Source organism: Melospiza melodia, chromosome 6 (genome assembly GCF_035770615.1).
Source record: "Melospiza melodia melodia isolate bMelMel2 chromosome 6, bMelMel2.pri, whole genome shotgun sequence".
Classification (NCBI taxonomy): Eukaryota; Metazoa; Chordata; class Aves; order Passeriformes; family Passerellidae; genus Melospiza; species Melospiza melodia.
Genome location: NC_086199.1, coordinates 74,478,319 through 74,506,222, shown reverse-complemented (window position 1 = coordinate 74,506,222; position 27,904 = coordinate 74,478,319). Strand labels below are relative to the sequence as shown.

At 43.8% G+C, this 27,904-nt stretch overlaps 1 protein-coding gene and 1 long non-coding RNA gene across 2 annotated transcripts; one reads left to right on the top strand and one right to left on the bottom strand.

Moving 5' to 3' along the window:
- The first annotated feature begins 29 nt into the window (after nt 1–29).
- Nucleotides 30–27,904, top strand: TTC9 (tetratricopeptide repeat domain 9). Its single transcript, XM_063159208.1, has 3 exons — nt 30–396; nt 21,785–21,967; nt 27,076–27,904. The coding sequence occupies exons 1-3, from the start codon at nt 30–32 to the stop codon at nt 27,153–27,155; spliced, it is 630 nt and encodes a 209-aa protein (XP_063015278.1). The 3' UTR covers nt 27,156–27,904.
- On the bottom strand, nt 6,065–12,413 carry LOC134419655 (uncharacterized). Its single transcript, XR_010028095.1, has 3 exons — nt 12,312–12,413; nt 9,305–9,454; nt 6,065–6,516 (listed from the first exon to the last, which is right to left on the bottom strand). It is a non-coding gene; the product is annotated as an uncharacterized LOC134419655 (long non-coding RNA).

Sequence of the window (27,904 nt, the reverse complement as noted above, 5' to 3'; positions counted from 1 at the left end):
CGGCGCGGGAGCCGGGCGGCGCCGCGGCCATGGAGAGGGCGAGCCCGGCGGCGGGCAAGCTGAACGCCGGCGGCCGCGGGGCGGGCGATGGGCACGGCCCCACCGGCGGTGCCCAGCCGCGGGCGGCGGCGGCGGGCAGCGCCGAGCCGGGCGAGCTCATCGGACGGGCGCTGGATTTCAAGAGCGAAGGGGCGCAGTGCTACAAGGACAAGAAATTCCGGGAGGCCATCGGCAAGTACCACCGCGCCCTGCTGGAGCTGAAGGCTCTGCTGCTGCTGCTGAGCCAGGAGCCGGCCGGGCAGCGCCCTCCCGCCGCCGCCGCCGCGGCGGGGCTGAGCGAGGAGCAGCGGCAGGCGGTGGAGGCCATCGAGGTCGACTGCTACAACAGCCTGGCAGGTCAGCGGGGCCGCGGGCGGGGGGCGGCGGGTCCCCACCTGCGCCGCGCACACCTCCCTCCCCCTCCGCAGAGCAGCGCTGCCGCCCCGCTCCGCTCGCCGCATCTCCTTCCCTTCCGCCGGCTTCCATTTTCGCGTTCGCGCTCCCGCTGGGCACAGCCGCGTTGCTCGGGCAGCGCTGGGGAGGGGGCGCACGGCCGCATCTGGCGCTCGGGCTCGCCCGCGACCCCCAGCCCTTCTCCCGGGCGGCTCCATCCGCCCCCGATGAATCCGTGCCCTCCTCCCCCGGGAGACAGGTGGCAGGGCGGCGGTGCGTGCGTGGGGCGCTCCGGCTGACAGAAATCGTGGCTTGTGAAATGGCCAAGATTGCCTGCTGCGCTGTACCCTCAGCCCGCGATGTCCTTCAGTCCCTTCGCCGCAGCTCCGGCTCTGGAGCCTGTAATTAATGGTATTACAGAGAGACGGACTCCAACCACATTTGATGTAAGGAAGGGGAAGGGTTTGGGCGCAACTGCAATACCTCCAAATAGTTCTACCAGATATAAAAATAATTTTTTGGTTTCTTAGCACTGAAAGTTGAAAGCCAATACAGTCCTGGCTTCCAGTCATCACTGTGGTCAGTAGACATTTGATCATGCCTCCCTTTGCTCCTTGCCATCTGTTTAGAAGTGCTGCAGGAAGATGGAGAGGAGTGATGGGGGTGTTTAACTTTGTAGTCTGATTCTGAAGTCCTTACAGAAACAGAACTCCTGTTGACTTCAAGAAGCTTTATCCAAACAAGTGCAGGATCAGATGTTATTTTTGGTCCCCAGCAGCACATGGTTTTTTCTTTCCAAACCTGAAAGCATGTCTACAAAAAAACCTTTTTCCTAGGTACATACAGGGAAGAGAGCATTCATAACTTGGACAAGAAACACAAAATAACAGCATTAAAAAAGCTCTGCTGTTTTCCAGAAGGATGAAGGGTCACTCATCACCCTTTATATCCTTGGGGGTAAAAAATGGCGCATATCAGGACATTAGCTTTTGGCTTTCTAGACAGAGTTCGTTAGCTTTGTTTCCTGTTCTCTAGTGCTAGGAAAGATGCAGTATAAAGTGAATGGTTTGAAACACCGAGCCAGCATCCTCTCGTCATAATGCATGCCAGTCTCTTACACTCAACATGCCTTTTGGGATGTAATGGGGAGCACGATTTAGCTCCTTTTCATCATGTTTCCAAATACTCTTCCTTCAAAAGCCTATTGAAATCTTGTAGGTGGAGAGGCAAGTAAGATTTCAGAGTGATACCATAATTGCACAGATGTAATTTTGTCTCTCTACAAATTTCCGTTCACAGGTTTATTAAAATCCATTGATTGTATTTGGCAAGGATCATTTAGATTGGCAGGGTTACACAAAGAGCCCACAATACTCTGAACAATATAGCTTGGTGAGCTCCTGGGCTTGAAAAAGGGCTCACAGGCACTATCTCTGTTAGATACAAATGAGACATGGTAGGTAGATGGTAAATGAAGTGGGAGAGAGAAATGGAATTTGCTTCTGAGGCACTTTCTGCCAGTACACAAGTTCCACTTGCTAGAAATGTCTTGACTCCTGCTGATGGACTTGTCCTGTGTCATTGTCCAACTCACTTTTTTACAGTTTCATGTTTGTGCAAGGAATTTTTGTCACTGTTGGTTGTATTTGATCTTCTCAGCTGTAGCAATTGGTGTGAGAAACATTCTCCATCTTTATCCTAAATATGAACAGATTTTTTCTAAATTTAACCAGTATGAACACAGGAGGAGGTGAGTATAATTAACCCTGGACTTACAAGGAGTACTTTTCCTGGGATAACCTCACAGCAGGTCAAGCTGTCATTTTGCACAGGCGGTTGTCACATGTTTTCAGTAGATGGCATGCACAGAGCAGAGAAAAGCAATTGTCTCAGAAATGCACAGCTTTGTGTGTGTCTGCTGAGCTATCTGCAAGCAATTTTAAAGAAATACCCTGCATGCTGGAGAGGGGAGTGTGCAGTTAAACTGGAATTGCAGTGTTTTTATTCCTAGTCACAGGCTCCCATTCTAGCAGGAGGATCAGTGAATTCACGTTGAAAAAGAAAGGAAGAGAGGAGAGGGAGTTTCCTCACAAATGTAACAGCAATTAGTATATATTTCTAATAGCAGCTTCAAGACATGCAGCAGTGAGACTTCATTTTCTAAGTGTGATGCAGCAGAAGACACCAGTTCCTTTACGCTGTGGGCTCTAGCAGAGGCACCAGCACGTACTGTTACAGCTGAAATCAGTGTTACTTGACATGGGGAGCAGAGGAGATGCAGGGAGTTTTGCTTCTGAGCACTGCTGGCTGCCTAGAGCTGTTTCTAAAATAAATAAATCTGTATAGTGCAGAAAGCATAACAGCAGTACATGTTAACTCTGGAGAAGGCAGCTTTTCACTTAGCTCTGAAGTATAGCCGGTAGCATTACCAGCTGTCATCTGAGTGTCCTTATTAGCAAGTTCTTTTAGCACCTCCGCTTGCTCTCTAAGCCTGGCATTTGAGAAGCCCACCTTGCTTCTGCACTGTCGTTTTTCATGTGGGCACCACACATCCACCTGTCAGAGATGCTTTGCATCACAGCTACAGATGCACACACACATTGGCTTGTTTAGATGAAGCATGAGAGTCAGAGGGGAGCATCAACTATAGGTAAATATACACAGAGGTGAGAAATAAACCCAGAGGGGATTTTATGTGATCTCATGGGTAAAGGCTGGTGTTGTTAGTTTGTTTTTTTTTTTTTTTAAATCTGACCAACTGCATGAGTAGGCACATGTGGGCAAATACTAAATGGTTTTCAGTGCCTGTCATTGCCTGCTGAAGGTAAATTAGGCAGAGATGTGCACACAGATTCTTGTTTAGGTCCACTAGTTTTGTAGACCACCTTCAACAGGCAATTCTATTGTAAGATGGGGTGGCCAGCTCACATATTTATTAAAAGCCCCCCAATATTTGGTGTGTTTCCAACGTCTGCTGTTGTAGAGCTGTGAGGTACACTCACAGCCTAAACTATTTAGCCCATTTCAAAGGATCCCAGATCTGCTGGGTCTTAAGTTCTTGTGATTTTTAAAAACTTACTATTTTAAATCAGCCAAGGATTTTCAGAACTTGCCATTGGCAGAGCTGCTCATGTTTCTTTCACTAAGCTGCTAGCTGGGCTTCATTTTAAGCTCCAAGAGTTTTGCCTTAAAGGGACTGCCCTTCACAACTGTGCTGCTGCGTTCTTGCATGGGCCTGCCAATACCCCGTCATTTTACCACAAGTCATTCTGATGAATGTCACCAGAGGCAAGAGCAGCAGCATGGCCAAGGCTCCCAGAAATTGCTAGGGTAGGCAAAGACAAAAGCCTACCAGCAGCACAGAGCCTTGCGGAATGAATGCAGGGTTGTAGGCAAACAGTCCTTTCTTTATGACTCACTGGCAGTCTCTGACCTTGAGGAAGTCATTTGACCTCTTTTTGCCTCTCTCAGCCCTGTTGAAAAATAAAGAACAAGGACCATGATCACGTCCTGATGGTGCATTCAGCTGAGTTTTCTATAAGTCAGTGGTTTATGTTTTTGTAAAAAACAGATGGATGTACAAAGAATGCTTGTGGAAAAGTAAACTGGCCAAATACACATCAGGTCTTGATCTCCCTTCCACTCATACAGCATATTTGATCTAGAAGAAGCTCAAATGCTTTACATACTGCATGCAGATGGGGATCATTTATCAACTACAAATGCAACCACTGAATGCAATGATTATTTTATGCCACCATTACTGCCTAAAAGTTTACAGGATTAAAAACTCTGCAGAAAGAAACAAGTCCTAGTCATTCCAGAGCAGCAAAATGCTAAGGGTAAGCACAGTTTTAAGCTTTTTTGGTGAGGGAATGTTGCAGTGTGATAAGCAAACCTCTGCTGATTTTCCTAAGCATGCAGAAATTCTAGAGCTAATTCTGGCAGGAGAAACAGAACCAGAGAGAGATCTGGGTATGACAAGTGGCACCGGGGGATCTGCTTGCTAATCCTCCCTCTGTGCTAACCAGCTGTATTATCTTCACCAAATCTTTTTTGTAAACTTCAGTTTATCCATCTGCATTTTTGACCTCCCGGGAGTACTGTAAAGCTGTTAATTACATGAATGTAAAGTAGGTGTAGAGTGTTTATATTCCCATTCAGGTACCTGTAGTTTACTACAGGAGTCTTGGCAGGAGGGCACAAATGCCTGGAAGAGTATTAAAAATTTAGCTCTCCTAGATACATCTCAGTCTGGAAGATGATGTTTGGCTTCTTACACTGGCAGAAATTTGCACTGGTACCATTTCAATGGCTATGTGAAGGTCATAGTGACAGTCCCACAGAACATGACACTTCCAGCAGCATAGCAATCTTCTAGCATCCTCAGGCTGGGGTGTAGGTACTACTTCCAATTACCATCAGTTGCGTGGTCTTCTGTGAGTAGTTCCGGTGAGAAATCCAAATACAAATACTTATGATATGTAATCCAAGTAAAAATGTAACTAAACTCGAGAAAAGCTGGTAAAACTTTCCACTGACCACCCACTAGGAGACGTCAAAAGGAGTTTCTGCTAAAAGCCCATCCAAGTATATAGCCGTTAGCAAGTACAGACTCTACCAGGACACATGGTGCTGTGGGTGTTAAAGCAGTCTTGGATTGTTGCTTGATGTGATGGTTTTTTTAATGTACTGTACATCAACAAAAACACCCTCTATAAGGATGCCATACATTAGGAAAGAGGGGCAGCAGCAAACAGAGCAGCAGGATGTGGTCTGCATTTTCACTTCTTGGTAGGGGGTGTTTCCTGAAACTCTTGTTTTAGATACATCTGACCAGCCTGAAATGCTTGGAAGCTCCTTGTTTTACAGGACTGATGCAATTACTGCTCCAGGGAGGTGCAACTGCAGCAGAGAATAAACACCAATGACTGTGTGTGGTTTTTTAGTGATAGGCCCAAACTCTGACATGTATTTAAGAAAGATGTGGAATTTAAAGCTATTGTCATGAATTGCTCCTTAGAAATACACAGTATTCACCTATTCCTTTTTGTTTAGGATAACAAAGATCTCCCCTGTGCACAAAGTTTCTTGTGCTTTGGAAGGGTGGGATGGAAATACATCCAGATGCCAGGGGGGCGTGAGGGAGGGAAGAGAAAGGATAGCAAGCTGCCACCAACCTTGGTTTAAGTGATATGTGTCTGAGACCATCTCTTGCTGAGGCAGAAGGTGTGTGTTTCTCCATATATGTCACTATTTATCCCAAGCTTTTTCAAAACTTAAGGCTCTGTGGGTTGCAGGTTTTTTTGCATCCACTTCTACCTCAAGTTTAACTCCCTTTGCGTGAGGAGAAGCCTATCCCAGCTGACCTTGTCAGCATTTGCCTGAAACAAAGAACTGAGAAGGTATAGATCCCCTGGCCAGACTGTCCAGGGGAGCTGCAGTCTTGATGACCTGAGATCCCTCAAAGTTTAGCTACAGCTTACTATGGGAGATGAATCAGGAGATACCGAAAATCACAAAGCTCTCCAAGAACAGAGTGGTTAATTTGTTTACCTAAGAGTACTGCTTGTTTTCCACCATGAGAACACTGCTGTTTTCTGAGTTCTGTAGTAGCACATCTTTCCAGCTTTACTCCATCCTCTTCTGAAATGTAGTCCTAGAGTTTCCTTCAGCAAGAGTTATGCAATGAGTCACAGCCTCTTACACCTCCACAGGTTTCCATCAGTGCTGTGCTGAAGATGGTTCAGCTGGTTCAGTAAAACCTAGTGTTAAATCTGGGTCCCAGTCAATTGGTAAATATACCCATGAGCTCCATTGTTACCACCTTTTCTGGGAGCTGGGCCACTTCTGAATGGTTCAGCAGGTGGAACATCCTTCTCTTCTTGCTGTTCACTTGGGCTCAGGCCCAGAAATGTAACCCAGCTCCAGGCCTCTTTCTCCAGCCTCTCTCAGAACTGCTTATCAGTTCAGCAGCACATCCCAAGTTCCTTGTCACTGTCCTCTGCCATTGCTACAGATATTCCAAGAATGGAGGACCATCAGGAGTTCACACATTAGGATTTTAGGATGGTAAAGGAGCTGCTGTGAGGAAAGGAACAGTAAAAATAAACCGTGTAAAGAAAAGGGGAGGTCTAAATATTGCAAGCTTCTTGACATTGTGTTGTGTCTCAGAAAGTAACATACAAAGGACTGTGAAATGGGGGAAATAAAATTAGGAAAGAGAGAAAATACATAATAAACTTTTGAGAAAAATTGTTGACTATTTATTTGTTCTCTTGCTTCGTGGATGAGAAATTGATAGGAAAGGGAGACAATTGCTATAAATTCTGGTTTCAGCTTACTCAGATGACCATACCAGTGACTAATATTGAGGGTTAAAAATGCTTGGGAAAAAAGTCAGAATTAACTATCATTGACTAAAAAGGTGTTACTAATGGCTGCTCAGGAATCTCTCTCCTTTTGTTCATTTCTGCACTGCATCTTGGATGGGAAACAGTAGGCTCAGGACATTGATGGATGAATGCAGGTAAATCTTGTGGTGGCATGGAGTGCTACTATTCTGTTCTCTCTAACAAAGATTGTAGAGTCAGTGCACTTTGTGGAAGCTTTGCTGGAATTGCTGAACATAACTCCAGCTGGGGCACACTCACTTGAGTGAAGCTAAGAGGTGGTAGTAGTGGTTTTCTATACTTGCCTAGGCAGTTGAAAATGGTAACTATTGAATGTGGGGCTGGAGCAGAAAAATCAATCTCAGGATAGCCATTTGGAGTTTAGGACACTGCCACAAACAGCACAAGACAGTTCATGGAAATGGTTTAGGCATAGTCATGTTTTTTCTCTGACAACCTATGGCAAAAGTGGCAGCTGGGAGCAGTGGTCTTCAGCTCTCATAGCTTGACATGCCAGAACTCATCTATTATTAGGCAATAACTGATGTCATGATCTTAACTTCAAAATCTGCCCCATTTTCCCCATTTTCCAAAATTCTTGACACACCATTTCCCTGAGGTTCATAGGCTGGATAGCACCATCTGCTTCTCCTTGTCTTTGTCCTGTGTACCCAGTTTTCCCATCATATGTCTCAGCACAGAAGTCAGGGCTGCTTGCATAGTCTGTGCCTCTACCCTTTGAATTCCTTCACTTGCTGTCCCAGTTGCAACACAGCTATGTCAGACTTTTTGACCTCCCACACAAAGCTTTGTTCTTTCCCAGACACCTCCCATCTCTGTTATGCCAGTGAGGTCCTCTCATCCCCTCAGTGGGTGATGTGACATTTACAGGAAGCCAGTCAGTTGGTGCTGGTTACCTGGTTTTGTGTGACTCTCTACTGTATGTGTGCAAGCATGAGATACTATTCCCTATCTTTACATGCTGTGTCACTCACCTTGATAAAATGACCAACTCTTCCAGTCAGGGCCATGAATTCTAACACATGCATGTCCTGTGTGGCCATGACCACAATTCTGCCCATTACAGTAGCACATACTTAACTTGAAAGCCTTAGGCAGTGTAAGTCACCATCACTGAATAGTTCTGCAACAGCCTCCCAACAGAAGTGTGGGGGGAAAAAAGCAATCCCATGCTGTTTGCACCTTTAGTAGTTGTGGATATTTTCCAGAAAAACATCATTGCCTGACAAGTCGTGTGTCTCAGGGTCCTGACTATGGTGTTATCTCAGTCCTTTTCACTCACATGTACCATCAACAAGGCAGGAACTGCAACCCTGTATATGTCCCTCTGTGCAGAAAACAACCATCCTTACTTACATTGCTACAGAAGCTTTTCAGGACCCAGGACACTGATTGTTGCTTTCAAGGGTTCATAATTTTTCCTTCTCCAGCACATCTGTGTTTGACAGGCCAAATCTCTGCCCTACTAAAGCAACCACTTTTATAGACACTGCTCAGTATTCCCTTTCTTTCTTTAGTGGGAGCAGTGCCCACTGCATTTACTTGCTGCCAGTTTAGGGGGCTGTCATGTAGATTGTTCTGCATCGATGGCAACAGCAACTCCTTTCATATCAGAGTGGCAGACAGCAAAACTCTGATAATCTAGCCGTCCATCCAGTTGCCTGGGAACTGCTGGAAAGAAACAGCTGGGTCAGCCAGCAAAGAGCCACCAAACTAGTGTTCTTCAAATTTTGCTTCCAAAGCTCCTTTGATGCCCTGATTACAATTGTCGGTTTTCACGCCCCTGGCATTGTTCTGGCCTGGCCACATCAGAGACATCTGACAGAAAGCTCATTTCCTACCTGATGAAATTCAGATGAGTTACCTTGAGTATAAGTCACCTTATTCTTGCTATAGGTCACCATATTCAGTAAAGCAAGAGCATTCAGGGCCTTCTTTGTAGAACCCAATCAGGCAATGGTGAAAATTTGCTGCCCATCTGATGAGTCTGTAAGGTTTAGCCTAACACGTAAAGACTGCTTTCAGATCAGCTCAGTTGGATGCTGCTTATCTTCAGCCTTTTCCAGTTTGAAAGACTCTACTCCAGACAGCAAAGCTGTTTACTGCTACCTGAAGCAGAAGGAGATGAGAATACAAAACAAGCAGTGGGGTATCCATTGCGTATCCATTGCCCCACACATTCCCCAGTGTATGGGAGAGGAAATTTACTCCTGAAATAAATGAAAAGCTGAGGACATGTCTGGGACTTGAAAATTTATGTCAGACCTTTAGTGCTTTCTTTGTCTATTCCTGGACCAATGTGACTAACAAACATCTACCCCCCAGTGTGCTGTGTTATCCCTGCAGTCACCATGAAATCCAGAAATGTACCGTGATAGGAAAAGCATCTTTATGATATAAAGGACAATCTAAGAATCTTTCAACCAGCTGCAGGGAAGAAGCCGTGAGAATTCACATACCTCTGCTCACCCCTGCTTCCAGAGAGGAAGAGGGCAGAAAGATTTTATTTCATCCACACTTTCAGAGAATAAATCCAAGCAAACAGGAGCTGCCCAGGGAGAACATCACACCACCCAGCTGATCATGAAGAAGGAGAACTGCAAGATCAGCTGAAAGAATGAGAGAAGGAGTGTCTTAGGGTGCTCTGGAAAATCATCCTAAGTCAGCCCTAGCTGTTGTTCTGCAAAGGCACCTTTTCTGTTGTCTAGTGATTCAAAAAGGATCAAATCAGAATCTCTGTACCATACCTGAAGCAATCATTCTTTCATCAAACAATGTGATGGAAAGTTAAGCCTCAACTACTTTAGTCACCATATATTTTTAATACTAACATAATTCAAATCCTAGATTACTGTCCTCTTAAATGCTTTGCAATGAATAATTGCTTAAGACACAGTACTGTGTCCATGCTGCAAGGAAACCAGAGCAGTGGAAGATCCTCACCTATACTGGAAGTACAAAGCAAATGGATTGATTTTCCTTTTTACATTCCCTAACTACTGTGATGGAGCTCAGACTGAGGTGGCTCATGGGATGGGGTGGTAAATTAAATTAATAGATTAATACAAAATAATTTTTAAGCCTCAGGTCTGATTAACTTGGGAGTAAAGTGCCAGAAGGTATCATGGAGTTAAAGAACCTAATAAGGTTAGAAAAGAAGGCTTAGACATATAGCTAATCAGAACATTCGCTGCCCTATTAAATAGGATAAAAACTGAAAAGCAAATATTACATTTTCATGCTTGAGAACCACTGCTAACTGGTTTGAATTTTTGAATAAACTTCTCTAAGATTTTAATTTTCCCATCTATGGCCATGTCACATAAGTGACTCAGTCATTCTTTGATCATCTGGTGTATTCACATCCTCTTCCTCTTCGTTTTTTCCAAACTCATGAGCTCAAAAATTTTAGCAAAAAATTCTTAGTATGGTCTTAAATTTTGCATCACTAAATTCTATTGCAAATAAATTTACTTCTGTGTACCAGGTCATATAGTTCTTTATATATGACATTGTCATCCTCATCCCTTTTGACAGTATCTTTGAACTTGACAGTCAGTAGGTCACTCTGACTTTGGCACAGGGCTATTAATAAAGCACTAAACAAGCTCCATTCTGAAATTATTACTGAGATACCCTACTAGTGATCTCTTTTCAGACCAGCATCCTTGTCAGCAGAACCCATTCATCACATAATTGTTAGAGCGTATCTTCCTCAGCTTAATCCAAAAGGCGCAGTCAAGACAGAGAATTGTCTTGGTTCAGTGCAAGGATTTTGGTGTTCCTGGTGCCTGACCACAGCTGCTATTGGGGTGGATGTTATCCCCAGTCAGAGATCCACTCCTGCCTCATCCTTCCACTGCCAGCAATTCACTGCATAAATGTGGTTTATGAAGGCTTTGGGAGTGATCTGTGATTTTTATCTGAAGCACTTTGCCACAGCTTATATTAAAGAGCAAACATCTTATTAGAGGACTGGCTTATGCTTTTGCATAGTTCAAACCCTGACTTTTTAAAGCAAATAATATTCTGAATCATCCCTCTGGTCTTAAGTTTGTTTTCAGCCTGATTTCCAAAGGAAATGAGTCATAAGTACATATGTTTTGTGCTGTCTGCCTGTCAGTCCCCTCTCAGTAACTTTCAAACCTGTTGGCCAGCTTGATTTGATAGGAAGAGAGATGTATCAATGATACTAAACTAATATGGTATAAATGGAAGATAGGGAAGAAGCAGGGACACTAGAGGCTCAACTGCATGACAGGGTGATGCTTTAACTGCCTCTATGTGGCCTGTCAAAGCTCAGACAGGTGACAGCCTGGCACAGGCAGGGTTAGTTCACTGTTGCTGACAAATCATTCTTCTCAGTAAGTTTGTGTAATACATTTTTAAGGAAAATAGGGTTGAGAACTTTGTTTTATACCTCTCTTCAGTTAGAAAACAGTTTATTTTTGATTTGCCTCTGTGATTCTTTCAGTTCTTCTCTCCATCCCTCCCACAAAGGCATAAAGGTTTCTCTCTGTTTCAAAACATCATTAAAATGGAAAAGCTTTAGGCTACACTGGATCTGGATAAAACATATGAATGAGTAATTAATTTAATTAAGGAAATATTCCTCCTCATTTGACATCTCCATCTTGCCAGATGAATCTTTTCAGCCAGGGAGAGGTTCAGGGAAAATCCAAAATCATTTCAGTCCCAATCAATTTTCCATGGTAAGCCTGCTCTCCACCCCTCAGCAGACTCTGCAGTGCTCAGCTCTGCCATGTGTCCTGGGAGGTGAACCGTGAGCCACCACAGGGCACAGCACACAGATGTTACCCAGCCACGTCATCGTGCCTTGTTCATGGTACAGCATGCAGTGCCAGCTTTCATCCCAAACTGAGCAGGCTGCAGTAAGCCAGGCTTGAGGCCACCATGGCATGCACAACTGTCTGAGACTTCATTGGAGAGCCTTCATGCTGTTCCAGCTGCATTTCACAGTACTGCTGTCTGTTGTTTGACCTACAGTGAGCAAAGCAGGCATTTCTCTTCAGCAGAGAAAGCAGCTTGAAATCCCTCATGTCCTCCAAAGTGCTTCCCTATTTACAGAAGGCCCTCTTTGTCTCATATGGGTTTTGAAAAAATACCGTAATTCCATTAAGACCTTCATTTCAGTGTTTAATATATTACAGTAAGAATTATAAATATTTGATAGCAGTTGTTGGAGTTGACTGCTGCTGAACACCAGACATTTACTAGATGGTTGTCTGCTGCTGCTGCTCTCTGGTAAAGTTCTGTGTACTTCTCCCTTGTGAAAACAAGTCAAGGGACAAGATTCCTTCAGTGGGTGTCTGTAGCAACAGGAACCCAGAGGAGGAAAGGGAACAGTGTAGAGAAGGTGCCACAGTGAGAAAGTAAAGCAACACAAGGTGAGCAAAAGCAAACAGCAACAAAGAGGCAGTGGAATAAATAGCAACTGGAACAGACCTGAAGGCCAAGTCTAGTTGACTGGACAAGACTGGATTAGATGACCACTGATTCTAAAAGATAAAGACAGGTCAAAGATTACTAGATAGTCATAGAGGAGGAAACCTCCAGGGTGTTTAACCTGGCAGATCAACAATAACAGCCTTGGCCAAAAAAAAAAAAAAAAAAACCAGAAGGAATTTCTATCTCTTCTAATGTGTCTGCAGTAGGAGCTATTATAGAATAGAATTTAGTTATAGAATTTATAGAATTATATAATTTAGAGTTTATAGAATCAAAATGTTGTAGTAGCTAAAACCTGACTGGATCTCTTGCTGTATCAGTGCTTTGACAGGACTTTGCTCCTACCTCTCCTGGCTGAGAAAAACAAAGGTACAATATGAAGATCATCTCCATGTGAAGCTCTTTATTTTGGTAAAATAAAGATTTGCTGATACATAACTAGAGGCAGATTTTGGCTTCAGAAGTTCTTGTTTGCTTGAAATTTAGATTTTAACTACTGCTTTAATATTACCACTGCCAAGATTTTTCAGTAAGCCTCTGGTTTTGATTTGAAGGACTAGTAACTACAGGAAGTGGTAGGCCAAAATACTCTTACAAAACAGAAGCTGTGGGGATCAGATGAAAAGTTGGCTGAAATTCCTTGCTTCTCAAAGCCTTGGCTCTTTGAAGGAAAACTGCAGTATTACATCACTGAATTTGTCACAAAAAGGAAGCAAAAAGCACCACAAACTTATCTTAAAGTAGCTTAAGAACCATAGTACAGAAATAATGAACACTTTTAAATAGGCTCTTCAAACCTACAGAAGTATGAGACAGTGGAATATAATCACATAGCAAAAACTAGCAGTCATGCCAGCTGTTCTTAAATGCTTATCTGTCCCCACATCTGGCCAGGATGTTGCTGTGACATCCTCCAACAGGACCTTTTGATAGGAATTAGAACTAAATGGCAGCTGTCAAGGGCAACCCAGGATGTTCATGCTCTGAGTGTTCAGGACAATCAAGAATTGGACTGAAGAGCTGTCAAGAGTCTTCCATCCATACCCATGGGTGGTACAAGTTTACAGATAAGACATATCTCAAGTAACATTTGCTTAACCTGTTCTTAAGTATTTGCAAAGCTATGAACCTTCACAATTTTCCCAAGCAGTCTCTTTAAAAGGTTTACTCTTTTCACTGCTATAGAGTTTGTCCTAGCTGAAATGCAAGCCCTCTCCTTACTTTCTGAGTACAAGGAGAACAGATAGTTTCTTGGTTATAACCTTCTTTGCATTTGAGTTGCTTTTTTTCTTTTTATGTGGATGAATAAAGTTAGCCTCTCTTCCCTCACTGTCTTGGTGAGGCCCTGTCCTCTCTGGACCACTTGTTATTGTCAGGGTCCTCCTGTGGATTTTCAGCAGAATTGCTTTCCAACTACCTGTTCCTCTGCTTAACTTACACAGTTGAGTCTTTTCCTGCAGATCTGTAGAACTTCTAACTTGCCACTGTCGAATTGCATCCTGTTTTTATCAGAACACCAGCACCAATTTGTGGGGATCCTCTGGAATTCTGCCCCTAGCTTCCAACAGATACTAGCTTCTCACATCTAGAAGTTATGGGCAAAATGACAAGACAGTCTACAGTCTGTCATTTAGGTCTGTATTGACAATACCAAATGCCATGGGGCCTAAGACACATCAGTGCAAACTACTTAACGTTGCCTTTCATTTTGTTAAGAGAATTAAGTCTATTCATTTAGACTATGCTACTTCAACTTGCTTAAGAAAATGTACTAAAATTTGTCATTAGACTAGTGTAAAAGCCAAGATATCTACTGTTTTTCCTTTATCTTCAAGATTGATCATCCTATCACAGACTGGAGTTCAACTGATCTGTTCTGACAGCTCATATTAGTCCTAGGGTAGGCTGCCAGCCACAAAAAGCCTGACACACAGACTCAGCAGCTCCTTTGAGAACTACTAAATACCTTTTAATGTGTACCACGGTGGAAGCACCAGCATACTTCAGTCACTGCTAGTGCCTCTCTCTCTCCTAGAAGAGCTAATTGGAATGATGAAGTTGGGATCCTTCTTCTTGAGGGTATGAAGGACTCAGGAGAGCAGAGAAGGGAAAGAGACCATGCTATGTATTGGAAGGAAAGCATTGCCAGGATGGCAGGAGGGGGAGGAACAGTTGGTATCTGTTCACAAATTGAGTCAGGCTGAGAAGAAGGGGAAGGCTGTTTGGAAGAGGTGGCTCACTTTGGGCTCTACAAACATTTGTGGATCCATACTTCATTTAGCATTAATCCCTCCCTATGGAGAGAGGCAACCTGTCATACAGTTTGGATTTTAATTTTCCACCCATTTCCCTGCAAGCAGAAACATACGGGTATGTTTAGGCCTTTTTGGTACCTGGAGAGGAATAAATGAGAGCCACTGGCTGGAAAGGCTGTCATTGTGATATTCCCTTTTCATCCCATTAAGGTTGTCTGGGAACTAGGAGTCAGCTGACCAGATTATTGTCAGACATTATCAAGCTGTCTATAATTAGCTTTTTATTGGTGAGAAGCCAGAGAATTCTCTTTGTTTGCAAGCTTGGACTATAGAGAAAGAAGAGAAATATTTAATGGAAGAGATTGTTTGGAAACTGTAGATCCTAATTAGTGTCTCAGTCTTGTAGGGAAAGTGCATGCAGCATTTCTCTGAAAAAAAATAGATATTTTAAGCATCCTCTTTTGAGGAATGCTGGTTTGCATTCTTGAAAGGCACAGCACACACGGAGCTCTGTGGAGATATGGATGCTTTTCTCAGTTCCTCTGCTGCAGGCTTCTTACATTCACACATTATATGGCTTCTTTTAGTACCAATCTATTGAAAATTTAACACGAGTTAAAACACAGGTTGAAGCTTGGGCTGTGCCTTCTACATGTAGCCTGTGCAGTTTACATACTCAGGATCAATAAATCCAGAGAAATTTGGATAAGCATTCCAGTAGTCAGTTCTTTTTATGCTGTACATTAAAATTGTATTTAAGTCCAAGGTGACTTTAAATCTAAAATAACCCTTTACATTTTCAGCATCATCTTGTGAGTCACATGTTACCTGATTTATTTTAGAAATTAATTATATTGAAATTACTAACACATGACTGACATTTTCAGTCTCATATAGTAATAGTAGCCATTTCAATTCTTCCAGTGAACACTGTAAACCCCATGTGCTGTTTGTCAACACCATTTACACAGTCTGCAGCAAACAGAGTTAATGATACGTGCATTAGTGGCATGGTTAGAAGGCTGCTGTCTAATCCAAGACAAATATTTTTTCTTTCCCCATCCCCTATCCCCTTGCTGCCTCCTGTTTGATTTGGGTTTTGTTATTGTTATTATTGTTGTTATATTCCAATAATTTCCCAAATGCTTAAACTAGAACTTACCACTACCATGTTTTCTCTTTCCTGAGGGAGAGCATCACCAAGCCTTCTGAAATACAGGACTCTCTTAGTCTGCCCTGTTATTTTGAGCCTTAAAAAGATGTGAGAACAAAGCCTGTTCAATGATATATGAAGGTCTTAATCAAATGTCTGAATAAAACCCTGAAGGAATTATAATAAAGTATCAATCATGTTTCCCAAAGTAGAACCCCAGAGCAAGAATAGGAACCATCTTCCTGCAATTAAATAGATTTTAAGTGAACTGCTGGCTGCCATACCTAAGGTGAGATCATATCTGAAAGTGAAGTATTTTGCAGAGTTTAATTGCGGTTATTTCTGGGAATGACACTGTCAATTTGTGAAATACAGGTTGAGTTTGTAGTGGCTGGAGTACCTAGCACTTGCTAGAGAGGAACAATTCACATATGTTGTTAAACTGTAGTGGTGGAGTCAAGAATAAATACAGTAAAGAGGGAAGATCCACTTCAGGCTTAAGCAGTAATTAGTTTAGCTACTTCTCTCTGCATTGCAACTAAACAAATCAATACAGGATGTTTTTTCCTTCTAAGGGTTGAAAAGAAAGGTCATCTGGATTCAGACCTTTCTGCACAGGTTTCTCATTAACTCTTGTACAGGACACCTACTCCTTGTCCTGTTTGCAAAGGTAGCCTTTCAGCAGTGCAGGTTAGTGTCCCTTGGTGATATCCCAGCACAGGAAAAGGGGATTGAGAGCAGGGATGTGACTGTGGTTAAGTGGTGTGCTAGAGATGCTGCTGCCATACACAGCTAGGGAGATTGGTTTCTTCTGTCTGGATTGCACTGCTATAAATGCTCCTCTTGGTCTCCAGGCTGGATGCAGTGTGTGCTGTGTCCTTAGCACAATGCCCCAAACTCTTAACTTCACACCTCCACCCAGACTTTACCTCCCCAACAGACCTCAGTTCTCACTTATGCACTGCTTTCACCAGAAACCCCTTTCTGTGCCTCTGACCCCCCATCTTTCTGTTGTAACTGAAGCAATGCCTCTTAGCTTGGTTTCCACTTTCTGCTCTTTATTCCTGTGACCAGTGAGCCAAAAAGAGGATTTTTATGATCTCAATGTTTTCAGATCACAATATTTTTCTGGGTCAGATTGTGCCCAGGGTGGACTGAATATTCAAAGGATGTGGGTACCAGATTCTAAAGCATATCTCTACAGTATATGAGTACCATACTGGTTTTATTTTCAGAAGGCTACCAGTTGGCCAGCTAGAGATTACCTTGGGGATAACAGAAGGCACTTGCTTGACACAAAGGATATCTGCCAGATTGCTGTTTGCAAAGCCAAATGATGAGGGCATGAGATGCATTCAAAGAGGAAGTCACCAGAGATCTTTAGCAAGGGGAAAATAAGCTATGTTTCCCTAGCCTGTTTTTCAAAAATATCTGAACATTCTTGTCCAACATTTTCCAAAAGCAGATATCAAAGGTGGAAATATTCCATCACACATGGAATATTTTAGGTTATAAACTTAAAAGACCAGCTTATAAGCAGTTGACTCTCTCTTTCAGTGAAAGGCGCAAGAAAATCCTAAAATAGGCAATGCAACCAGCTTACCTGAGTGAAAGCAAACAAAACAGGAGTTTGTAAAATATGAGTTTGCAAGCCAAGATTTTCCTGTAAGGTGAAGGCATTTTCATCTCAGTGTGCTGAGCCCAAGGAACATGCCACAGGGTAGGGATGCTTGCACAGCCCTAATGCTGCTTGCACAGCAATTCAACCCACTCTCTTAAGAGTTCTGTAACATGGATAGGCCTTGAGCTTTACCTACAGTGGGAATTTAGCCACCGGTATAAAATATGTCTGGACAATTGCTCTGGAATGAAGATTTGCCCTTTGGTGAAAATTCCCAGCTAAGCAAGTCTCTTGATGTTGTTGTTCAAAATCTCCATGTTAAAGCCTGGACATGCTACTCCCAGACTTAGTTTTTAACTCAGCCAAAATTAGAAGCCAAAAGTTAGGGCCAAACCGAGTTTTTTGCATAACCTGCAGAGGTATTCTCACAGAAGAGGTTTCTGTAGTAAGATGCTGACAGCACTATCAGTTGAACTTCATTTTGAGGGTTCAGAGAGTAGCTATAGAAGCAAGGAAAGCTGAAAAAATAAGGGGTTTTTTTGGTGGTTTTTTTTTTTTTTTTTCAGTAAGAGATTCCAGATGCCACTTTATACAAGCTAATAAAGAGAAGATGAAGGACTTGATCAGAGTCTCAAAGTACCAACACAATAAGGATACATAGGCTTTTCAGGGTAACGTGTTGCTAGCAAATTGAAACTAAACAAAAATCAGTATAGAAATGTAGCGATGTTTCCTAAACAATAAAGTCATTAGCCTTTGAAATAAAAAAGCTGTCATGGATCCCTTCTCACTGGTACCTGTCAAGCCTAGATAGCATCCTGAAAGATACTCTGAAATTCAAAATTATTTCAAGGTGGAATAAACTAGAATCCGAACCCTTGAACTGCCAGGATTTTAGTTACAACTTCCCATCATTGCTAACCACAGCTGCTGGTAAATGTTAAAGGTGTAGATGTATTTTGGCTCTCCAGGTGCTTTAATCTTTGTTTTTGCTCAACCTTGTGCTGAACAGGGCTATACTAACTAGCTTACTTATTTACTGGTACCAGATCCGTACTGCACCTCTAAAATGGAGCTGGCTGCATTTGAATCCACTAATTAAAATGTACAAATCTAGTTTTAACATTACTCTTGTGAAGAAAAACAGCCACATTTTCTATTTCCTTGCTTAAACATCAGCAGTCAGTTGGGAAGTGTGATGGACAGGGCCCCTCCTCTGGAGCTAATAGCATTAACCTTCTCCCTGTTCCCAAGGCACATTACACCCAGTAGTTTCAAGATGGCTTTTATTTGATTTGATTTGATTTTACAGCAGATGGGGATTCTTCATCACTATGTGACATACATAGGCTTAAAAGTTAAGAATTACTTATTGCTTAAGCTGACACAATGAGTTAGCTGCCAAATTGAGAACGATAACCAAATATGATGGATAACTGTCGCATGCTGCTGGAAGCAGGGTAAGCAACCTTTCTGAGATGTAATCCCCAGGTGCTGTATTACAATGACAACAAGACCTGCGGGAAATGGGCAACTATAGTTTGCCTCTGCAAGTAAAGAGCACCCTTCAATCACCAGAGAGTTACTAGAGCTGGTGCTGTGTAGGATCAAGCCCATTCAAGACAGCAGGAGGATGATCTGGATAAACCTCTAGATTTGGTCTCTCTGAGTGAGCTCTGTTCCTCAGAGGGATTCACCAAGGGCCTAATATGAAATTAGAAGGAGTGTGATAAGTTGTTTGATATGGTAAAGAAACACTCCCAGCCAGAGTTACACATCTGTTTAGGAAAACAACACATTTTCAAAACAATTCTCTCCTGACTGAATTAGGTAAGAAGTACAAAGATTCCATGTCTCCTTCATTTCTGAAATTTGAATTACTAACAGCCTCAGTATTTTCATTGGACCACAGTAGATTAAGATCATTTCAGGCCACCAAGAACTGGAAGCACGTATGTCTAAATATTTATAAGGGAGATACTCCCTTCAGGTTCATTTCCAACAGCCGCTTCCAACAGTGGCTCTCCAAGTGGCCAGCTCTTCCAGCAGAACTGCTTCCTGCACATCCATCTGCTCTGTTTGTTCAGATAAACACACGTCTCTCCTGCTGGCCATGTGGTGCTGACTTCTCCCCACCACGTGCACAGTTAGCGGGGATGCCCTGCAGAAGCTTTACTGGGAGTATGAGTCACAGAAAGAACCCAGCTGGATATTTGGAAACCCATTTGGGTTGATGAAATAGCAGGATGTGGGAAAGTTTTTCTTCTCTTTTCAATGAATATATGAAGCAAGTACAGTATGGAATTACTGAGTTAATACAGGTTAATAGACCACCTGCAATTTTTCCCAGAGTCATTTCTGTGACTCTCACTGGAAATACCAAGTAGCAAATGAACAGAGAAACTGAAATCCACCCCCTAGTAGCTCTGAAAGGCAGAACGTGAAAAGCTGGCTCAGACTGGCAGTGTGCAGAAAGCTACTGCCACCGCTGTACATGTTACTGGTCAGCAGATAAACAAAGCAATCCTGTTTCTGGGGCAATGAAGCCAGCAGTAAATTTACACAGCCATCTTTTCAATAGCTTTAAAAAATAAAGAAAAACAAGGCACAGTCATTTCAAGCTCCATTAGAAACAGAGTGAGAAAAATCAATGTGTGACAAATAGGAAGGGACAAACTCTGGATAAGGAAACACCATTAAGGTTTTAGAAATATATGTGGTTTTTAACTGGCAATCAAATAACAAATCAGAACCTTTCAAAATACCTATGTGCATAATGGCAGGAGGTGTTAGATTGTATATTGACATTCCATTATTAAAGCAAATAGGGCAAAGCTCTTGTTAGTAATGGCTCTGTCACTTAATGTACCTGCAGTGGGACTAGTTCTGCAGTCCTTGTTAAATCTGTCTCTAGCATCAGTGCTCTGGTGGTAGAAGCCTGTGTATGATTGTTCCCAGTAAGCTGTTTAAGTTTTGAAGGTGTATTTGGGTTAGAAATGCATTTTGTCCACATTAAGTAATCATAGATTTGGACTAATTTAGGTTGGAAGAATCTCAGGAGATCATCTAGCCAGCCTCCTTCTCATGAAGTAAAGTGTGATTCAAAAAGGGTTGTAGGGCTTACTCTAGGGGTATGGGTAAAGGGGATGAAGAAGTGCATCACATTTCTGACCCAGTACCATATCCTCTCAGCTGCATTTACCATGCAAGAAATTTAGTCTGGCTGTTCATTGGTGACACCTGACCTGTGATGACTTGGATTTCCAGGAGCACTGAGTCTCCTCCTTGCCAGAGACACACTGAGTAACACCACCTGTGATGGGAAATTTCTCCCCATGCCCTGGCACATGACACTGCCAGCCTCTGAACTGATCCTTGCAGTGGCATTCTGCCTTCCTTCCCCAAATTGTGTTATTCTCCAAGTTGCCTTGGATTGCAGCACTAGATGGGCATATGTTGCAGCACAACTTTATTTCCCTGGAACTGTGACTGCATCATGTCCCATTCTTGTCAGTGTTCCCCAAGCTATTCATAATGCTCAGGTCACCTGTATGAGATTTAGCCCACTGGAGTGGGCACTACAGAAAGCCATGAGCATGGCTGTAAAGCGTGGCTCAGGGATCTTCCCCTTTATATCACTTCTAGTTGTGGGAAACTCACAATGGGCACTTTCTTCAGCTCCTAGACATTTATGCAACAATTGTCCTTCAGCACACAGAACTCTCAACATATTGTTTATTTACTGTTTGCCTTTTCCTTCAGGAAGTCAGCAGAACTCACCTCTGGGAATGAACTTGTGTTGCAGTGCTTAGCAGAAAGCAGGCAGCATAGCACATTTGTTCCCTGTACTACAACTTCAGGTGTCTCTGGTTTGCTGACAGCACATTCCAGCAGGGCAGAACCCCTTGTTGTTTCCTATAGCAAAACTCTGTACAGGATCTCCTGGATAAAAGGCAATTACATATTATTTTTATACCTAAGAGCCTTGGATTAAGCCAAATACGAAATCTGATCCAATTTATCCCCCTTTCTCCTTGTCGGATAATTGTTAGTCCACCTTTTTGTACTTTTCAGAGCTCCAGCGCTCAGTCCGGGAAGCGATTTCACAACAAATAAAGGCAGCCACTGCCACAAGACCGTGTGGCAGGCATTCCAGAGCTGTGGAGGGGTGTTTATGTTCTCCCTCTCTCCCCCAGTGTTTCATGTGCCTATGTGTCTCCCGGGAGTAAACACAATCCCTTTGCTTTGCAATGCCAAAAATAGAAGCATTGGTATTTAAATTACGAACAATCGGGTTTGGCAAACAATCCCTTTCTGAATCACGGGGCTGAGTCACTTCCCTCACCTAAGCTGCTCTCCCGTGCACATTGCAAGAGCAGGGGAAACTCCAGCACTAATGTTTTCCTGTCTGTCTGTCTGTCATCCTCCCCATGCCCTGCAGCCTGCCTGCTCCAGGCCGAGCTGGTGAATTACGAGCGGGTCAAGGAGTACTGCCTCAAAGTGCTGCAGAAGGAAGGCGAGAACTTCAAGGCGCTCTATCGATCGGGAGTGGCATTTTACCACCTGGGTGACTTCAACAAGGCCCTCTACTACCTGAAAGAAGCAAGATCCCGCCAGCCCACAGGTATGGGGAAGGCAGCAGGGATGTGGCTTTGCTCTGAGTGCTTTTGTTTTTCTTTCCATGAGATGTATCTGTCCCTGACTTGATTGCGTTGATTTCCACAGGGATGAGCATGCATGACTCACTGTATGTCCTCCCCTTCAAGCACTCGTGGGCAGTGCAGCAAGGTCACAGTGCCCAAAGATTAGCTGCTGCCAAGGCTGCAGCATGACCTGGAAGAAGACAGTATTGCTGGAACGCTGAGGGTGTGGAGGGGATCCCGCCTCTCTTCTCCACATTAACTTATTTTTGAAGAAAGCAGGGCAGGGAAAGAGTGTACCCCAACCATTACATTTTCTTACTCTTGAGAAAAAGCTTTTTTCCCTTAGCAATGCCAGGAGACTATTTGTCACCCTTAGTAGACATCCTTCTGCCATCTTAGTAAAGGGTTAGTATTCTGCTTTGATCAAGGAGACAGACATTTACCCACAAAGCTTCATCAGGATGCTTCAGCTTCTGCCATGAAATCAGCCAATTCCTTGTTAAGTATCTGTCATCCATCTGTTAAAACCATACAGTTCATCTGGGGACAGCAATGAAATTATATATCCAAACAACTGAGCCTTGCCAGAGCAACCATCTCCATGCTAACCTGCCCAGCCTCAGAAGGCGGGTGAAAGGCCAGAGATGAGGGTGAGGCAGAGATGATGCTTTTATTTTTCAGAAATCATAGGGAGATAAAACAACACTGTGGTTTTAAACAGGAAGGAATTTTGTAGAACTCAAAATTAAAGGATTTCAAGAAAGTAAAGTCATGTGCAAAGAAAATCCTACAGAGCAGCTCTTCATATGAATCTGAGACAAGTGAAAACTGGGTGGGAAAGAGGGGCAAGCCTGGGTCCTGGTGGAGCATGGTAGAACTGATACTCATTGAACTAGAGGAGGGAAGGGAGGCTGTTGGAGCTGCCTGTGCTTGATGTCTTACAGGCATTGGCCCTGCAGGGCTCCTGCAGTGGCTGTGCCCTGGAGGACCATCAGGGAGGGTGTGCTTGGGAGTGTGCTGGCATCTCCTTCCTCTTCCACCTCCCCTAAGGGTGCTTGGTCCCATCTGCTGTGCTTGGCCCTGGGCTCCGGGCAGTCTGACAGCACAGCTGTGCACCCCACACTCCCAGAGCAAATGTGTTCCAAAGCTCAGTTTAGCCTATTTTAGTTTACAGTGTGCCCTTCTGCTTTCAGCCCTTGCCAGAACCAGGAAATGGAGAAGCATATGCAAGAGAAAAGTAGTCAGTGGAAAAGAAGTTATCCTAACCTTGAAGTTTTGACTAGATTCAGATGTGAAAAATTTCTTTTAGCTGAACAGCTTAGCTTCCATTTCTTAAATATGTTTCTGTGCTCTCTTACCACCCCCCTCCTCATGATACTATTTATTTGGTATTCCTCATTGCTTCTTGAAATAAATACTAATTTATTCAACAGCAACAACTTCAAATACTACTTGCTACAAAAAATACCAAAAAGTGTCCCTAAAGGCCCTTAATGTATACAAAACCCAGTTCTGGCCTTCAGCTCTGCATCACACTCTTTCCTGTTATTTGTAGACCATTCAAGGCTGTTGTTCCACTGTTTTATTTATGATTATGGAAAACTTGAAGGGCATTCAGGGGGAAAGAACTGAATATGTACAGTAAGAAAGGATGTGGCTGTTAAAATGCAGTAATAGGAATTAGGTAGCACTATCAAGAATTATTATGTGACCTGGAATAAGTCAGTGTCTCCACTTTAAATGTCTCCATCTGCAAAGTGTGATTGTTTTCCTTTATCTGAGGTTTCACCAGGCTCACTAGTTATTATTGCAGTCATGTTCTGTGTGTTCTTTTTTTTCTAATAAGGAATGTTTTTGGCACAAATCACTGGCAGTTATTCTCTTTGATGAGAGAGCTTTTGAATGATAAAGAGGAATTAGTTAGCAAAGGGGTTTAGTTTTCTAAAGGGCTGTCAGCACAGCAGATCCCTTATGGCTATTCACTATCTGCCCAGGGTGAAGGAAGGTTGGATTTGGCCTGATTTCTTGTGCCACCTCCAAACAAAAATCACAAAAGCAGATTGAAATAACACAAGATAGTTGTATAACCCTCCTACTAAGGAAGAGGGAAGCTGCTGTTAAGTCATGTAGAGCATGCATAGGCCCTCCATGAGCTCTGTGTCCAGAGGTTGGGGCAGCACAGGCAGCCAAACATGCACCTTGCTGCAAGCCTTGCTCAGCCCTCTCCCAGTGGGGCTGCATTGTCAGGGCAGGGACTGACTGGGACTGAGACCAGACCATCAGCTGGAAATGGCCTGGTAATGTCAGACAGGGGTCCCTGCTGTCCCTGTGCTGGGACCCCATGTTCAGACATTCCGCGGGCTGCCTGGACCAGATGGTTTTTGTGCTGTGCACTCAGGCACTGCCTTCCTGCACCCCTGCAACTCAGAAATCCTGGGAACAAAACCCACACCATGGTGTCTGCACAGCAGATAGGCAACTGGGCTCTGAAGCTGTAGGGGAAGCAGAAATTACCTTTAAAATAGCATTAGGCCACTCTGCAGAGAGATACAGGCACAGTCCTAAGAGCCAGGAAACACGATCCTGTTGGAGCTCTAGCAGTACCTCTTTGCATGGGTGTGACCCCTTATCTGAATTGTTCTTACCTATTTCCATATCAGCCAATGGGGATCACTTTTTCTGCACTGAGAGATCAGTGGATCTGTCTTCTCATTAACATTTCCACATAACTTTGAAATACTTCTGCAGGCAGAGCTAGTATGGTGCAACAGTATTTGGTAGAAAAACCTTGACAAAGACAGGGCTCCACTCCTGTAAACAGAGTGCTATTCTCATTATTCCTCCTTGGTAAAATAATGGCCCTCACAAAGGAAGTAAAACATGCCAAAACCAGCATGAGAGATCTATAAATAGCTTGCAATGGGAGCATTTCCCACTCTCTGTCAGGCTACAAATTATTTTGCCCATGACTTCCCAGGCATGTCGAAATCTCCCAGGTGAGGGAAGCTGTGCCATCAGCAGTCACTATGTTACCTGAAAGCCAAAGGAGGCTGGCAGCTTTTCCCAATTACGAGCCCACCTCTGCCCCCTCAGTGAGCTGCCGAGTCCCTGTGGGCCCAGGCAGGTGGGATGTCCTGACATGGCCACAGTTATCCATTCTCACCTGCACCAGGCAGCAATTCCAGCGCGTACCTCGGCAGTGGGGATGTGTACACAGCACAGCCCATCAGAGCCTAGAAGAGCACAGAGCAGAGGTCACAGTGAGATGCAGGCAGCACGGCAGGACCCTGCTCAGGCTGTGTCCCCTGCCCTGCACTCATTTCATTTTAAGTCAGCCAATTGCACTCATTTCATTTTAAGCCTAAAATTCAGGACTACCACCTCAACTGAATGTCTTCATTCCAGGAGGCTGCACAGCTGAAATAGTTCTGTTTTTTAAAAAGCTGCTTTAAAATTTGCTGGGCTGGTAAGAAGTGCTAATGCATAAACAGGCCAGGATGCTGGTGCATCCTTGTTGACAGAAGCAACAGCAGAATTCTCAACTCATTAAAAATTTCCCAAATGGGTCCAGGAGCTTAGTCATCAAATCCCACCCTCTGGAGTGCCTAGGATGATGTAGTTGAACCTGCAGAAGACTCAGCAGGGAGACCCACCTCACCAGATACAACTTGAGAAGTCACAACAGCATAGCCATGGCCCACAGATGCCCCGTGGCATGTTTGTGGATAGCTCTGTGTGGCAGGAAATTGATCTGTCTGGCACTGATTCAGCACTGGCAGAGGGCACAACAGACATGTCCTCATCTTTAAAGGAAGCTTTGCACCCACAACTGCTTTGGGGGGTGCAATACCCACCCTCACTAGTGCTGGACATGTTCCCAGTAATTTGTTCATCACTTTGAAAGCTGAAGCACTTCTCATTTCCCTAGCTGGTGTGGAACACATTGCAGTTTGAATGAGGAGGAGATGAGATTGTCCCCTGATTGGACTGCATTGCACTTCTGATTGGTGTCTGAGGATCTAATAACTTCAGGGAACCAAGGTGACCCTGGCTGGCTGTCAGAGCAAGGCTCTGAGCAAAGAACCATTTTTTAATACAGAAGTGAAAGTGGCTGTGGTTTTACTTGCTTGCTTCTGGTATACTGCATGGCTTTTGCCATTTTGTGGGTGCCATGAGTGTGTGAAGTTTTCCTCGTGATAGTAATCAGTGTAAAGAGCTTAAAGAGTTAAAGAGAGAACTGACCATGACTGCAGAATCATTAGCTCTGTCTGGAGACATGTACTCATTTAGATCAACCTGTGATTCAGGGTGAATCAGGTTCCCCTAGGGCTCAGGCCAGGAGATAAAGCCAAACTCACATAGTCTGTGTGGTTGATGCTCTGAAATTCTGGAAGGAACAACAAGGCTCAGCTTATCACCTTCACACTGCTGAGATATCATAGCTTTCTACTAGGATGGATCAGTTGTTCTGTACCTCTAGGAACTTCATAAGACAAGATAGACAAGGCAGTATGCAGCATATAGCATATGAAAAAATTGCAGAAAGAGTGTCATGGTGGAAAGACATGCAAGCAGAAAATTTAAGGGAAGAAGGGGTACAAGTCAATGTGAAGGATGCTCTTCCCAATTCTATTCAACATGGAAAAATGTGAAAAGAGTAGAATAGGCTGTAAACAGAGTGGGAGAGTGAAAAGGCAGAGCATAACCGTACACAAAATGCCTTTAGGGGCTTGCATGCATGTACTGCAGGAAGAGAAGCCAATAGAGGTGTGTCATTCCACAAATACAGGAAAGGATGACCTGGATAGTTTCAGCTGTGTGAGTTCAACTGTGCTGACATCAGAGAGAAAGTAAAAACTAGCTGAGGCAATAATGTGAGCAGAAGGGATGGTGAGTAAAATCAGACCACGCTCTCCAAAACCAAAGGTTCTGGGTTTGGTTCAGTGCCCCTTCCAACTGGTGCTGTTCCAGCACACAGCGCTGGAGCCGTGCTGCTCCCCTGTGATGTACCAGGGATGAGGGTGCATTCTGTCTGTCTGCCACAGGGAACTGTGTAACCACCAGACCTCTGTGTGTTCTTTCCCTGCAGATACCAATGTCATACGATACATCCAGCTGACAGAGATGAAGCTCAGCAGATGTTCCCAGAGAGAGAAGGAAACCTTGTGAAAATGAAGCCACTTCAGCTGAAGTGCCCAAGGGGGAACATTTCCTTCCTAGAAGCTCATTTGGTGGATTTTCCCATTTGCTCTGCCTCATCCTCATCTCCTCATCCATCCACTCTCCCTTGCTCTTCATTGAATACCAGATTTGAAATGAAAGAGACTTGGACGCTGGATACGGCTGCTTGCCAACCATGGTAATACCCCTTCCCCGTGGCAAAAGAGCACAACAACTACAGCCAGCCTTGTTCCCAGACAGTGTCACACACCTGGAGTAGGCAATGCTGGGGGACCTGCCTGGTCCTGAACTGACTGCCTATTACCTATTAGGGAAGCAACCCCCAGAACAACAACTTCCTGACCAAGCAAGTTGGAGACAGAGGGTTTCTGCTCTGAGTGATCACTGGAGCTTGGAAGAGCTAAGAAAGCAAGAGAGCCGCTGGTCATTCCACAGGGAACAGCAAATGCCTTTTTACCATCAGTTCCCTCTGCCTGCTTCTCCAGTGTGTGTTACTGGTCTCCAGTGAGAGCTCACATGCTCCCAGTCTAATGTCAGTGAAAACTGTTTCTAAACATCCTCTTTATGAAAGCACAGAGCACCCTATGAACCCCCTGCAGAGCTGTCCCGGTGCCAGAGGAGAAGGCTGTGGGCCACCACAGAGTGCTGAATGGACTGTGAAAGCATGGTGTACAGTGTGAGGGAAAAACTGTGAAATAATTCATTAAAGGCAAATAAAAATTATTCATAGGCAACAA

What these genes read in the sequence shown, in the direction of transcription:
- TTC9 (XM_063159208.1), top strand. Translation starts at nt 30, where the DNA reads ATGGAGAGGGCGAGCCCGGCGGCGGGCAAGCTGAACGCCGGCGGCCGC. An exon ending in CTGCTACAACAGCCTGGCAG is followed by an intron (nt 397 to 21,784) that starts GTCAGCGGGGCC and finishes CATGCCCTGCAG; the next exon opens with CCTGCCTGCTCCAGGCCGAG. An exon ending in AAGATCCCGCCAGCCCACAG is followed by an intron (nt 21,968 to 27,075) that starts GTATGGGGAAGG and finishes CTTTCCCTGCAG; the next exon opens with ATACCAATGTCATACGATAC.